The 15,144-nt window shown below is 49.5% G+C and overlaps 1 protein-coding gene across 7 annotated transcripts in view; it reads left to right on the forward strand.

Annotated features, from left to right (window-relative positions):
• Positions 1 to 15,144, forward strand: part of Hel89B (histone acetyltransferase 1) — a 506,945-nt gene that overhangs the window by 284,011 nt on the left and 207,790 nt on the right. For all 7 annotated transcript variants that reach the window (XM_070523038.1, XM_070523033.1, XM_070523034.1 and 4 more), the window contains 2 exons: positions 1,814 to 1,861; positions 5,833 to 6,029. In XM_070523038.1, the coding sequence (XP_070379139.1) occupies positions 1,814 to 1,861; positions 5,833 to 6,029 (245 nt within the window). The remainder of the gene's footprint in view (positions 1 to 1,813; positions 1,862 to 5,832; positions 6,030 to 15,144) is intronic.

Raw genomic sequence — 15,144 nt, forward strand, 5'->3', positions numbered from 1 at the left:
AATTCTGGTACAGGTTACATGAACTTCTGACTTGAGATGTTGCTTCACAGCAGCATGGGCCACACGGCCACGAAACCGGCCGTAGGTCAAAGATCTCCACCATCAGTGTCACTAAACAAGTGGGGAACAAAGCTACTGGCCAAATGTACGACATGGACGATTCGTCCATCTGCAAGTGGAGACTGTTTTCACATATATTTGCACGTTGTATCAAGTTATTACCACAGTTTATACACGTGGATATTTGTTTTCTTTCCAGAGTAGGCAATTGGGGGTGTGACTTATAAGCAGAAAAGTGTGTATATTCGTTTGTTTCGAATACTTTGAAAATTTTGGAGACTGAATTTCAAGCTGAACTGAACATCAAATAGCATATTACCGTATTTACTCAAATCTAGGCCGACCCCGATTCTAAGCCGACCCCCTAAAGTCCGAAGCCCCCAAAAATATGTATTACCTCGAATGTAGGCCGAACAAGAAAAGCGAGGACAGCATTCACAAAATGCAAACAGCATTTATTGAATCTGAACGTGCAGAGCTCATTCAACGTCGTTGTCTCTGCCAGACTCGTCGCTGTGTTCCTTGTCACTATCACCTTCAAACAGGGCACTATCTTCGGTGCCGTCAAGCGCATTAGATGTGCTGCACTGTTTTAAGGCTCGCGCAATCAAAGTACCTGGGATGTCGTCCCACGCTGCAGCTACCCAGCCCGCCAGCTGCGGTTGCGATGCACGTTTGAAGCGGCCCGTTGCCGTCGCGACAACACCACGCCGCATACCAATACGGTCTATACGACACAGGTCAAAATGGCGACCTCGCTTGTGTACGGTTGGCTACTGGCACGGCTAGTAGCGGCTGCGATACTGACTTTTCTAGATGGCATTAGCTATGCACCATGTATAGCAGTTTCAATGAAAAACTGGCGCATGTTTTAATATCCTCGAATCTAAGCCGACCCTAGTGCTTGGAATATGAATATTTGAAAAAAAAAAACTATCGGCCTAAATTAGAATAATTACGGTATTTGATAGAATCATCAAAAATATTTAATATTTTCACAAGCCTTCAAAACAAGTAAGAGAGCTCAAGACGCTATGTTCCCCCTTAATGACAAAGCCTAAACGACGGACACGGCTCCTCATCATTTTCGTTGCAAAAGCGGTGCTGTGTTCGTTAATGATGACATTTAGACGATTCTAAAAGGTCTAGGCCACACAAACCCGCCGCCGCCATGGAGAGGTGTGGAAACAAACGTCCATGCGTCGTCCGTTGTCACTGAAGTAAGATGGTACCCACGCAACGTCATCTGACATGTAGTCGACAACTTGATAACTTAAAGCACTAGTAGTTGGTTTTGCCGTTGCTTTATCACCGACTCAGTACGCAACTGCACACGTTGACCACTCGTTCAGTCCAGCATGATGCGGTCATCATCGCGTCTGATTTTATGAAAATTGCGTACTCTTCTTTGCTGTAGGAAGCCAAGGAGGCTTGTGCATTCCATATAAACACAGGTCTGCTATTAAACTTCCTTGAAACGAGCATCAATTAATTGCATGCGAATGCAGTGTGATCAACAACACCATGACGGGTCATCCTTTCTGATGATTATTTCATTTGAGACAGAGTTCATAACAACCGCAAGAACCTTAAATTTATGGTTGCGAAGCTTGCTGTAGTGGTGAATTCTCTTGTCTGCACACGAGGTGGCCCTCTGAGGACGCTGCTTTGTGGTGCTCAGTGGTGCACTTCTTCCAGGATGAGCGCATGACACACGGGTGGGGCTCTGACTCTGTCTTCTCGACATGCGCAGGTTGACGTCGTGGCCCTGCAGTGGCTGGCCCTTCCACCTAACCTCAAGGTACGTGAAGCATGGGAGGATGGGCATGGGTACGGCGCTGCATATTTACAGCGTGCCATGCTCGGGTTGTATGCACAGGGTTCGTTATAGCAAGTTTGTAGTACAGTCGAGTCCACTTATAACAATATTCAAGTGCCATGAAAATTTCATTGTTATAACCGATAATTGTTATAAACGGGTTGCACGAAAAAAAGCATAACAACTGCAAAGAGGGGTAACAGACGGCAAGTGACATGCCAGCTCCGCCAAGGCATCGTTTTGGTGGTCCCGAAAGGGGCTTTGTAAAAAATATGAGAAGGTTGCCGCGGCTGCCTCTCAGCTTGAAAATCCCTTAGCGCCCCCTCCCCCCCCCCCCAAAAAAAAACCAAAGAAAACATGAATACCTAAGAGCATTTAATGATGGCAAAATAGCTTGCACTTCTCACTTCTTTGCTGAAACAAACCCGTAATCGGCGAGTTTCGACTGCTTCGCGGCAATCTTGCCGATGTCTTTCTGGAGGGCATCCAAATGTTAAACATGTCCGAGCGAAAGGTTTTGTGCAAAAATGAAGTCCCGCAGGGAATCGATCATTCTTGAGGCCTCCTGTTGAGACACAACTTGTACAGGTTCCGGTTCATCTTCATCGTTGCTGCTGTCATCGTGTTCCGCGCCGGTGACTGCTGCAACGATCGCCTCGTCAGTAAATTCTTCGTTTGTCGTGACTGCATCGTTGGCGTGCAAGAATTCTTGAAGCCCCTCTGCGTCGCCGTCATCACCACGCACCGTAGACCAAAGTTCTGTAATGGCTCCATCGTCAGTAGCTTCGCGATACTCCGCATGACTGATATCCCCGGCAAAGTCCGCTTTTCGGAAGCAAATCATGATGGTGGAGGAGCTGACTTCTGCTCATGCACCAAAAATGAATTGGACAGCCATCAGAAGCGAAATCTTAGTCTGGGGCGGGTCGGCATTCACGCACAGCAATGTCCAGGTTAAGAGCAAGCCTGCTCAACGCACGTCGGCGATATAATGCCTTGTAGCATGCAATCACGCCTGCTTACATCCGTCCGTCCGTCGTGTTCGGCGGCAGGAAAAAAATTTTCACGTGCGACAGCTTCTGGGCAGTCTGTTGTGCAGTACAGTTATCAAGGACCAACGCCGCCTTCCTGCCTTTGTGCTGCATCCGCTGATCGAACTTGCTCAGCCACTCGCAGAAAAGCTCACGCGTCATCCACGCTTTCTTATTATGACGGTAACGAACTGGAATCCTCGCAGCACCACGGAAACAGCGGGGATTCATAAATTTTCCAATTACGAACGCGGGACATTTGTCGCTGCCGTCCATATTTGCGCAAAGGAAAACGGTCACCCGTAATTTGCTCTGCTTGCCGCCCTTACAGGAATCGCCTTTCTTCGATGGAAGCATTTGGAAGAATAGCCCGGTCTCGTCACCATTGTACAAGTCCCGGTCCGCATATGCTTCGCGGATGTACGGCAGTGTTTCATCTAACCACTTCAGTCTAGCGTCGACATCGAGCGACCCTGCCTTGCCCACGAGTCCCTTGTAGACGATTCCGTGCCTCTTTTTGAACCGCTGAATCCAGCCACCACCAGGCTGGAAATCGGTATTTTGAAGGAGATATGCAAAGTGCTTCGCCTCCTCTGCCAAAATCGGGCCACTAATTGGCAAGTTCATAGCACGTGCGCTAAGGAACCACTGATACAGTGCCTCCTCCACGTCTTTGTAGGCACCATGCCGAATCCTTTTCTGGCCGTCCTCCATAGCATGGCCAGCACTACCATGGCATTCGTTTTCAGTCATCTTGAGCGCATTGCGGATAATGGTTGAAATTGTCGGCTGTGACAGGCTGTACTTGTGTACTAAGTTGCACACTTTTTCACCACCTCTGTGCTCTCTCAAAATGTTTCGCTTCGTTTCCAAAGATATTGCCGCTCGCTTTCTCTTCTGCGGCAATTGTTCCAGTTGAGCCACGCTGGCCGCGCTTCCTGAAGGAGAATCCTCCATCGTTGAACTCTGGAGGGGATCCGATGGGCTTGCAGAACCAGCAGGACCAAGGCCGGTGATGGCAGATGACAAAAACCTCGCTGGCAACGCACGTGCTTTGACACTGTTGGACGCGTTTTCAACGAGCGACACACCCTCAGAATGGACTGCTCCCCGCACGCCGATACAAAAGCAACAAAAGAAATGCCTTCCTTCCCCCTCCTACTCTGCCCAGAGGAAAGCGTCCGTCTTTTCTCCTACTTCTCCTGCTCACCCCATCCTCCTCGCATGCGCCGTCACGTGAGCTTTTCGCCACCCCTGTGAGGGCGGCTCCGCATACACGCGCGCGCTTTTGGCGGAGTAGTTTGGCCGGCGTGGTCGCTTCGTTTGCGCATTTTTTTTTTTGTGAGGGTTGGCTCCAAATGACTACATTTAATTGTTATAACCGACAATCTGGTATGATAGCATTGTTATAAGCGGTTTATTTTACCATAGAACACACTGCAAAGGTGACAGTGCCGCGGCTGTCCATTGCTATATCTGATATATTGTTAAAAGCGGTATTGTTATAAGTGGGTTTGACTGTAGTTCTCATCGCCTTGCCATCGTGCTTCAAGAAAGGGCAGTACTTACATGAGAGGCAAGGCTGTGCATTTCACTAATAACTTAAATTTTTTGACTGTTCCATATTTGCCATGAAAATAACTTGTAGTCGAGTGAATAGAGGGCTGCATACTAAAGCGAAGGAGTCTCTCATTTGTGGCAAAAAAGAAAAGGCCCCAGCGTGTTTCAATCATGGTAGGTTTTTGCGCACTAGTGAGGGGCCGAAGGCAGAGACAAGACAGACGCGATCGCAAACTATCAACTTTTTATCAATTTTTGTAGGCAAGAAGGGCAAAATCTTAAGCACTGTAGGGTTTGGAGCGGTCGTAGTTGTAGGGAGGACTTTGGGGCGACAGGACTAGCCGAGCAGGAATTATTTGCAGTATTTACATTTTAGACAAGACATGTCGACAGTCTAGCGTGACTCCTATATGGAGCCCGCAAGACTAACTAACATTCAGCAAACAGCTTACGAGTACATTTCTAGCATGACAACGAGCACTCGGCTCCCGACGACGAGCACACACTAGCAGCCGGCAAACGCTGCTGATAAGCACTTGGAAAGGGCTTATCAGTGGACGGACACGTTCGTCCAGTCATCGTTCGACGTCACCGTTAGACGTCACCAGAGATGACCCGCCCTTTTGGAGGAGGCGGGCTCACATATTCGTGTTGCACACACACACAGGAGTAATGGTCCGGAGCCGACGTCAGAGGGGTTTCGTTGAACTCTGCTCCATCCCGGGTGGCGCTGGCGGGTAGCACATTCCTGAGCTGACCGCGTGCCACGTGGCTGCCGGTTATTCGCAGTTCTCTGAAGTGCGCCCTGTCTGGTTGGATTGGAACACGTGCAGTGGGCTGAAAGCTGGCACGTTGTGACCCCGTACGGCCATTCCTAACAGCACCGACAAGATATGACGGGCATCCACTTGGACCCTCCGCAGTGGCTTAGCGGCTATGGCATGGTGCTCTGAAGCACAAAGTTGCGGGATCAAATATTGGGCATGGCGGCTGCATTTCGATGGGGGCGAAATGCAAAAATGCCTGTGTCACGTTAAGGATCTGGTGGTCAGAATTAATCCAGAGTTCCCCGCTACGACAGGCCTCATAATCAAATAGTCATTTTGGCACGTAAAACTCCAGAATAATTCAGTGCACCCACTTGCACTTAAAAAAACTAGAAAACAACAAACAATGTCTAAACAAGCAAGCTTACTGTAAGAACGGTGAAATGTTCAGTACGCACTGAAGATCCTTTCTATGCCCAACACAGGCCGAGAAGATATAGTTTACAGCTGTGTACCTTATGATAGATAATTTAGTGTGTATCCAGATTCCCCAGTGATCCTGGGACAAAGTGTCAAAAAGATGCGGTCTGTGCAGCCTGACAAGAGGATGCGGCGTCCCGGCAGTGTCGGGGGCTGTGGACCACTACAACCACCATGTTCAATTGAGGGTGGCCCTGGTGTGACCCCAGTGTTGGGTGGGGGGGAGGTGTACCTGGCGGGTGCAGAATCGCTGAACGAGAGCCCCGTGGAACGGGAGCGCCTGGTCCTGCAGTGCCGCTGCATGGCTGCCAAGTGAGTCGCTTTCTTAATTAAGGTGTTTGAATAAAATGTGAGTTTTTTTTTTTTTTCGCAGAATGCTTAGCCTCGAAGCCACCCCTCCTCACTTTATGCGAGAGGCTGATCAAGTCTGAATAATTCTTTGGATACTCTGTGTCACCTTTAACCTGCATACTTGAGCTGTTTTCTCAGGTCCTCCAACTGGTACCCTTGCCTTATAGTCGTGACTGCTTTTACTATTTTACAAACGCTGCAAGAAATTTTATGAAAAATTTTGTTTTTGTAAAAAAGTTGCTCTTGTAACATATACAAAGGCATTATTTTCAAGTTTATGATAGTGAACGGACACTATGGTAAGTTTATTCAAGGTAGGCAAGCTTATTCAGACATGTTCATACGGCAGGCAAAATTGGCAACAGCAAAGTTGCTGTAAAAGTCACTGTAAACATTTCAATCTCTGCTTTCCCACGTTTGTTGCTTGTTTGTGAGCTGCATCTAAACATTAGCAATTGGTAATGAAGTGCATACATATCTCACAAAAGGTGTGTGCTCGGGGCAACACCTCTCTATTCATTATTGTTCACAAGTTGGCTAATGTGCGTAGTGGAACGCTGCACTGTAGTGAGCCCATTCTGATTAAGCTGCTCAAAACCTATGCACGGCCAAATCGGGAAAACTGCAGCAAGCCCTCTGTGTCTTTTCATGTCAACCTTGTGGTAAAGTGGTGGAAAACCTTGACTAAATGAAATAAAAAAAAAAGAACAAGTGCGAACGTGCCCATAGGAAACATGCCTGTTTTACACACTTTGTCTCTGACCATGTCACTCTCAACCCAGGGCACGAGTCGAAGCATACACATTCAAACTCCTCTATAACAAATTGTTCGGGACCTCCAAGGTACTTTGTTATACAGGTCACTTTGTTGTAGAGGCTGCACACCGTACCATTCTCATTAGAACAGGCATTCAACAAAAGAAAGTCTTTATTTAACGTGAATTCAAGAAACGGGGTGAAATATGTCGCTTATTTCCTTTCGTGCACACTTTGAATGTGCGACTGCAGCCAAAGCTATTGCACCTAGGTTTGCAGCATGCTCCACGGCAAAACGCCGGAGCTACGCAAAGTAAAGCCACAAATCGTCGAATGTTGCTATCACCCGCCTTGCCATGGAAATCCTTTGTTCGTTTACAGTATTTCCATCACTATTGCTTCGCTTATATCCGCATTCCTTTCGCCCTAGATGGCTTCAAAGACGTCGTCGATTGTCAGTTACGATTGCATCATCACGTCGTATCAACTGTGGCATATTTCTCAGTACACCTCGGTAACGTCTGCCGAGGGCAATGGCGGCACAGTTACGTGGCGTTGTAAAGAAACAAATTGGCAGAGGCCAAAATTCCTTCTTTGTACGGCCGAATTTGTTGTAATGGTAGAGGCATGCATAATGCATGTGGAAGGTACAGTGAAACCTCATTAAACCATAGTTGGCCGGAGCTCAGAAAAAGTATGTAATTAACGGTAGTACTGCTTAACTGAAATAGCATGTCATCGCCCATTTGCCTGTCAAAAGCGGAACTCGGAGAGAGTGCAATGAAAGGGTAAAAAATGCAGTATTTATTCACTTCACTCGACAAAAGTGTTCTTTTCGTTTGATGCCACGGCAACTTAGCAGCAACAACAGCGGCCTCAAGCTTGCTGAAGCTGCGAGCCAGCTTTTCAGCCAGCCCCCTTTTCTCGGTAAACACTCGCATGACAGATTCCTCATTGGTGTTACGTATCCTCCGTGCACGCAGGCGGTAGCGCTGTAGAAGTTGCGGGGCGCCTTTTTCATTGCGGGGTGCAGTTCTCGTCGCGACAATTGCATTCATGAGACTGACATAACGCGCATCTTCTGCCACTGTCGGGCCTGAATCGCCCGTGCTGTCGCTTTCCGTGTCCTCCTCATCACTGTTGCTGGGCAACACTTAGGCAACAACAAAGGCAGTGATGGTGAGAAGTTGAACTTCATAGTCGACATCTTCTCGCGGTTGCAGCAGTGCTGCTGAGCAACTTCTTCGGATTCGAAATGCCACACGCCGTAGTCAGTGGTCGATCCCTGTCGCATACCATCGCCGACTTCTTCGTGTCATGTTCAATAGCACTAATGATGTCTGATTTTTCTTCTGTGCTGAGCCCCCGGCGTCTTTTTTATCCGGGCTTTGGCATGATACGAGTCCTTGCTTGCACGATGCCACAGCACTCTCTAGCATGGCACCAAAATGATGTTGATGTTGATGTGGCTTCACGCGCTAACGCACAGGACACTTGAAGTAACTCGAGAAGCAGTTGCCAAAGAACGAACGCTTTATTGAAGGTTAGTGTTGCTTTTATAGTCCTTATCTTGTGACGTCAGCCGCAGCCACTGCCGATTCACAAGAGGCATGGCCGGTGAATCTAACAAAACAAATACGTGTCAGCGGCGCATGCTGATTCACAACAATTCTCCCCCCTTAAGGAGTGAAGCGGTCCGGGGGCCGGGGCTTCCGCTTCGACCTACGCAGTGTCACTTCAGCCCGGTCAGTCACTTGCGGCTCGCTGGTAGCAACCTCGGCTTCGGCCCGCCCGTCTGACGGCGTTCGAATGTCGGTGCCTACTTGAGCCTGACTGTGACTGCTGTCGTGTCCTTGAGACTGCGAGTCTGCCGCTGCGTTCTGGCTGCCTTTAGTCGTTGCTGCTTGCATGGGGGCCTCGGGTTCCATCTCTTCTCCTCCCACGCTGGTCCTCCTGGTTTTTAGCTGGTCGAGGTGGTGGCGATGTTGCTCCCCATCTGCTGTCTTTACCGTTGCCATTCGCGAGCCTTCGGTGGACTCTAACGAGCCTGGTTTCCATTTGTCACCCACTCCGTAGTTCTTGAACCAGACGTCTTTGCTCAGCGGTGGGCCACTGTTGCACGCACCTGCAGAAGGGAATGGTCGTGACACGACGTTGTGCAATAAAGAACGTGGCTGATATCCGAGAAGCATAGAAGCTGGGGTTTGCCTATTTGTCAAGGGAGTGCGCCGATAATGCGAAAGAATGTGGTCCAGCCGAGCTTGCAAACTGCCGCGAGTGTTTTTGTTTAACCCCTGTTTGACAGTCCGTACTGCTCTTTCCGCCAGGCCATTAGACTGCGGTTTGTAGGGAGCTGTCCGCAAATGAGCGATGCCATTGCGCTTCATAAATGCCCTGAACTCTTCACTAGTAAACTGCGGCCCGTTGTCCGTTACCAGGGTCCTCGGCAAACCGAACCGGCTGAACATAGTCTGCAGTGCTTCAATTGTCTTTGCCGAACTGGCGGTCTTCATGGCGGTAACCTCGATCCATTTCGTATGGGAATCAACCACGATCAACAACATGTTACCTTCCACAGGACCCGCAAAATCGACATGGACCCTAGACCATGGCTCCTCTGTGTCCGGCCAAGGCACGGGTTGTCGGGCAGGAGGCATGCTGCCCCATTCTATGCATGTTGGACACGCGTTCACCAGCTTCTCAATGTCCCGATCGAGCCCTGGGTACCAGAAAACAGAACGTGCCAATTTTTTCATAGCCGTTATCCCTTGATGTGCATCATGCAGCATACGCAGCATTGACTGCCGCGCACTTGTTGGAATAACCGCTCGATGGCCCCAGTACACAATTCCATGGCTGTACGTCAGTTCGTCTTTCCTGTGCATGTACACGCGCAACGGCTCCTGAGCCGGTTGCAAGTACCGTGGCCAGCCATTCTGAATGTAATTGCGGACTTGCGCGAGGTCGCTGTCGTCAACAGTCATTTTAGCCAAGTCACTCGCCGACAGAGGACAGGTATTGAGGTGATCGGTCAGAAGAACGTACTCACGAGCGTCATCTTCTGCAGCCTTAGTGTTGTTATGCTCCTGCCGCACCGGTAAACGGCTGAGGGTGTCTGCAGGAATCAACGTCTTTCCTGGCTTGAACTGAATTTTGTAGTTGTAGGCGCTCAGCAAGAGGGACCAACGCTGAATCCGGGCAGCGGCCATGGCGGGAACGGGCTTGTCGGGGCTGAAAAGGCTCAGAAGAGGTTTGTGATCTGTCACAAGCGTGAAATGATTCCCGAGCAGATATTCCCGGAACTTTGTAACCCCGAAGACAACTGCCAATGCCTCTCTTTCAATTTGCGCGTAATTACGCTCAGCAGCTGAAAGCGTTCGCGACCGGAACCCAATTGGTCGATCTTGCCCATTTACTCTGTGATATAGCACTGCGCCGACGCCACACGACGACGCATCGGTTTCCAAGATAAGCGGCTTACTTGGATCGTAGTGCGCCAAGAACTTAGCTTCCTCTAGCAGCCGCTTTGTTGCTCGGAACGCGTTATCTTGTCTCGCTCCCCACTGCCAGCGTGTGTTCTTTCTTAGCAGTTCATGCAGTGGCTCTAGAACAGTAGCCAAGTTTCCCAGAAATGAGTGGTAGTAGGTCACGAAGCCCAAAAACGCCCGTAGTTCCGCAACACCGGTTGGCTTCGGCATTTCCATTATTGCAGCAATGTTGTCCATCTTAGGTAACAATCCGTTCGTATTTATACGATGTCCCAGAAATTCAACTTCTGCTTGTCGGAACTTGCATTTCTGCGGATTCAGCTTCACACCGTGTTGCCGGAAACGTCTGAAAACTTCACGCAGCGTCTCACAGTTGCCGCGTTTCTCCGCGACTACCACATCGTCCAAATATACTTGAATGCCCGGAATGCCTTGCAGGATGCCGTCCATACGTCTCTGAAAAATCGCAGGAGCAGAGGCTACACCAAAAGGAAGCCTATTAAAGCAAAACAGGCCTTTCGGAGTGTTTACAACCAATATCTTCTTCGTTTCCTCGTCAAGCGGCAGCTGACTGTAAGCATCCTTCAAGTCGATGGTGCTGAATACTTCACCACCGTTTAGGTTTGCAAAGATATCCCTTATTTTTGGCAATGGGTACTGCTCCGTGACACATGCAGCATTTGCGGTCACTTTAAAATCACCACACAACCGAATGGAACCATTCTTTTTGATAACGGGAACCAAAGGTGTGGCCCACTCCGCACTGTCGACAGGCGAGAGAATGCCATGCTTAACAAGCCTGTCTATTTCATTTGACACTTGCTCCCGCATTGCATACGGCACAGAACGTGCTTTGCAGAACCGCGGCAACGCATTTTCCCGCAACCGCAAATGGACTGCGGGGCCATCAATTAGCCCTAGACCTGGCGTAAACAAATCGCCGAACTCCTCTAAGAGTGCGCTAACCAAAGTACTGTGAGGGACATTTTGCTCACCGGAGGTTTCCTCGCCGAGAATGCTTAAGACGGGCCTTCCGCTACGCTCAAATGCGCTGATGACATCTCGCCCGCACAAGTTCGGGCCATCGCATTGCAGTACAGTTAGAGTGGCATCTAGGGTCTTTCCCGCGTACGAGACCGGAAGTTTCAGCTGACCCCTCACGGGCAGCTTGCCAAGAAAGCAGGACAACTTCAAGGACGTCTCGCGGATCGCAGGCCAGGCATGCCGATGCTTGCAGTATGTTTTCCACGTAATGATGGAGACAGGCGATCCGGTGTCCACTTGCATTGTCAGCGGAATTCCGCTCCAGCAGAGGGTGCGAACCACAGGCTTGACCAAGTTTACCGACGTAGTGTACAAACTCATTAGACAAAGTTCGTTGCCGTCGCTCTCTGAAGAATGCTCCTCACAAAGGGCCACCCCTTGTTTCCATACACACATCTTAGCTAGGTGCCCTTTACGTCGGCAGCGAAAACACTCCGCCCGGCGAAACTTGCACTTTGCTGCCTTGTGCTTAGTGCTACCACAGCACGGGCAAACGACGTCTTCGCTTAGTCGAGAAGTGCTCGGATGAGTCCTGTGGTAATACGGTTGACCTTGCACCTTGCTCCTCACGGCATGGACGTCGCCATAATCCTGTGTGCTCTCCATGTGATCAACGTTGAGAGCTGCCATCTCTGCTGCTAACGCTATATCTTCGGCTTCTTTCAGCGTCAGCGAAGGTCTGGCCAAAAGCTTCCGACGAACGCCGGCATCACGTAGACCACAAACAAGTCTGTCTCGTAGCATCCTGTCTCGCGCTTCGCCAAAGTTGCAACTGCAGGCCTTCTTCCGAATTTCCACAATGAAGTCCTTCGTTGACTCGTCGGGACGCTGGCATCTGGTGAAGAACTTGTAAGACTCCGCTATTTCGTTGCCCTGTGGCGCAAAGTGTTCTGCCAGCAGTTCAAGCAGCTTCTCATAGGTAAGGTCCTGAATCTTCGCCGGCGCGCACTGTACCGTTATTATGCCGACTGTTGCCGTGCTTAAGGCTGCCGTTAGCAGGGCTCGTCGTTTCTTCGAGTCGACGATATCATAGGCTTCAAAGTAAGACTGCAGACGCACCTGGTAGGCGTCCCAACTGTCTTCCGTTTCGTCGAAACCCGGTGGTCCGGCGTGAGCCGCCATGGAGCAGGCACGGCCCGGTGGTGGGCAGCCTCGTCGCCACTGAAGTAACTCGAGAAGCAGTTGCCAAAGAACGAACGCTTTATTGAAGGTTAGTGTTGCTTTTATAGTCCTTATCTTGTGACGTCAGCCGCAGCCACTGCCGATTCACAAGAGGCATGGCCGGTGAATCTAACAAAACAAATACGTGTCAGCGGCGCATGCTGATTCACAACAACACTTAGAGGCCGTTCTGGTCTCTGAGGCTCGTGGCTCTGCCAGGCTGCCCAATAAAGACAACGCACTGCCATGTTTGTGTGACGAAAAGTGGAAAGACTAAGTGTTAGCTGATACGTACGCGGTATGCTGGTACGATTTACCGTATTTACTCGCATAATGATTGCACTCGCATAATGATCGCACCCCTGTATTTTGTCGTTAACATTTGATTGATATTTTTTTATTTCCCGTGTAATGATCGCACCCCAAACTTGCCACAGCAATATGTCGTGTGCCAAGTCTAGCTAATGATCGCGCCTACCATCTGTCGAGTGCTATGCGAACGACTCTTGAAGACAAACCAAGCAGTCTGCATGCACCAAACATTCTTAAGCAGATGCCCCATATCATTCCAACATCACTTTCCGCACTTCCATGACAAAAAAACAGAGCTACAACCAAGCTTGCCATTATTATATGTAGGCTTTATTATGGTTGTGGTCAACAACAACAACACAGCGAGGCCCCTAGCCGTGGCATTTTGAAGATTGCAATACGCTCTACATTCTAGAAACATAATCGTCGAGCCACGGGGGCCGTTTTCTGTCACGATGAGGACGCGTTGTAGGGGTTGAGGGACGGACTTCGGGGATGAAAACCAAACTTGGGAGTATTTATTCTACATTATATACATAGAGGTGAGCGTCAATTAACGTTCGTACAGTCATTACGGGCCCGCAGCAACTCGGACGCTGCGGCCCGCGGCAGGAAGTTCGAGAGAGGTGAATCAGGGAATCAGGGAATGTCCCAGAATGCTCAGGTCTCTCTGGAAGGCTTCTTATAAACCCTTCGAGCACTGGAAGTCACGTCATGTTCGACCAATGGGAGAGTCCGCTCAGATGACGCCACTTTCAGCCAATGGTAGGCGCCCGTGCGATGGTGTCATACCCGGCGAAGAGAGTCAGCGCCTGGTCCTCCTCTCTTGATCACTTGATCCCCCTGCGGTCTTGCCTCGCAGAGTTGTAATGCGCTTCTTTCGAGGAGGAGAAGGAGGGGGGGCGCTCATGCTCCATTGCACGAGTGCCCACCTGCTCCCGGCGGTACGGCTCCGCAGTGGTGGCAAATGCCTTCTTCAAAGGCGAAGGGGGACGATTGAGCTCCATTGTCCGAGGCCCCCTTCTAATCCCGGCGGCGCACGACCTGGGGGCCGCAAACTTGTTTGCACTTGTCTGGTGCTCCTCTGGAATGTGCTTTCCTGCTTCTGCATTCCTCAATTAGCTGTGCTGTGATTCGAAGTGGTTTGGGGAACTCGAAGTAATCGCAGGAAACAGCTCCATATCTAATAGCTCGTCCTCGCCCCGGTTGTTCTGAATGGCTGGTGAACTCAATACGCTGGCCATGAGGAACGCTGAAAGAAGCTGCAGGGTACTGGGGTCGAGCCTCGTTTGACAACCCTCGGGATCCTGGGCCCTGGAGAACATACGTCAAACAAACCAAACAACACAGCGCTGCACCACGCGTAAGCGCAGGCTCTTCACCCCTGACTCGCCAGGCTATTACTGAGTCAAAATGAACCTTGATCTTTTATTTCCCCAATTTCGACAAAACAGTTCCAACCACCCTTCCAAACAGCTATCCATTTCTCCTCGATTGCCGACAAGACCAGACCACTATTGTTGTTGCAAAACAAAATGTCGTTGACGTAGCAAACAACAAATGAAAACAGCCGAACATAACTTAAGTGGCCTAACTACACGAACAGCATGTTTCCAATCTATCGCAGTGGCGTACTTATCGCACGTATTGGCGCCACTGAACAATCTGGTCAACCTCACAAGTACGTAATCACAAGCGCACTAGCCTTGTGGTCACTAAACAAAACGCGTACTTGCATTGTAGGCAAACTTTTCATTTACGCTTACTCACGTTTCTTCCCTGAAAGTTCTACAGGACACGTGACGTAAACGAACAATTAAACTTGCGGGACTTACACACTCCGCAGAACCCTTAAACTAATGCGTCTTCTACTAACTCTTTCCACGCACGCTCACTAAAGAAGTCAGAATACGGCTGCCCTCCACACACACTAGCAACCCAGTCATAAAATCTGCTTCCTTCCGTCCACACAGGACACGCGCTAATGGAACTAAGAACGCTTCTCCGTGCAAATCATGCACTCACTGAAAATCTACGTGCTTAACCTTAGAAAATTCAACACTTAAAAAGAAAGAAGGTTAAATAACACACACGCTTTACCATAGGCCTTTCGACGATAACCTTGACCTTCAGGTTATTCACACACAAAAAAAAAGCCTATCTACTTATTAATGAGCATCTCGCGAGACTACATGTTTACACAAACGCGTCTTTCAAATCTCGGAGCTTTCTCAAACCAAAACATAAACAAAGCTCAAACCTTACACCTTGAAAGAAACTCTAGTCTCAAATCGCGAAATTTTCTGATGCTCAAA

The sequence above is a fragment of the Dermacentor albipictus genome, chromosome 8 (genome assembly GCF_038994185.2).
Source record: "Dermacentor albipictus isolate Rhodes 1998 colony chromosome 8, USDA_Dalb.pri_finalv2, whole genome shotgun sequence".
Lineage (NCBI taxonomy): Eukaryota > Metazoa > Arthropoda > Arachnida > Ixodida > Ixodidae > Dermacentor > Dermacentor albipictus.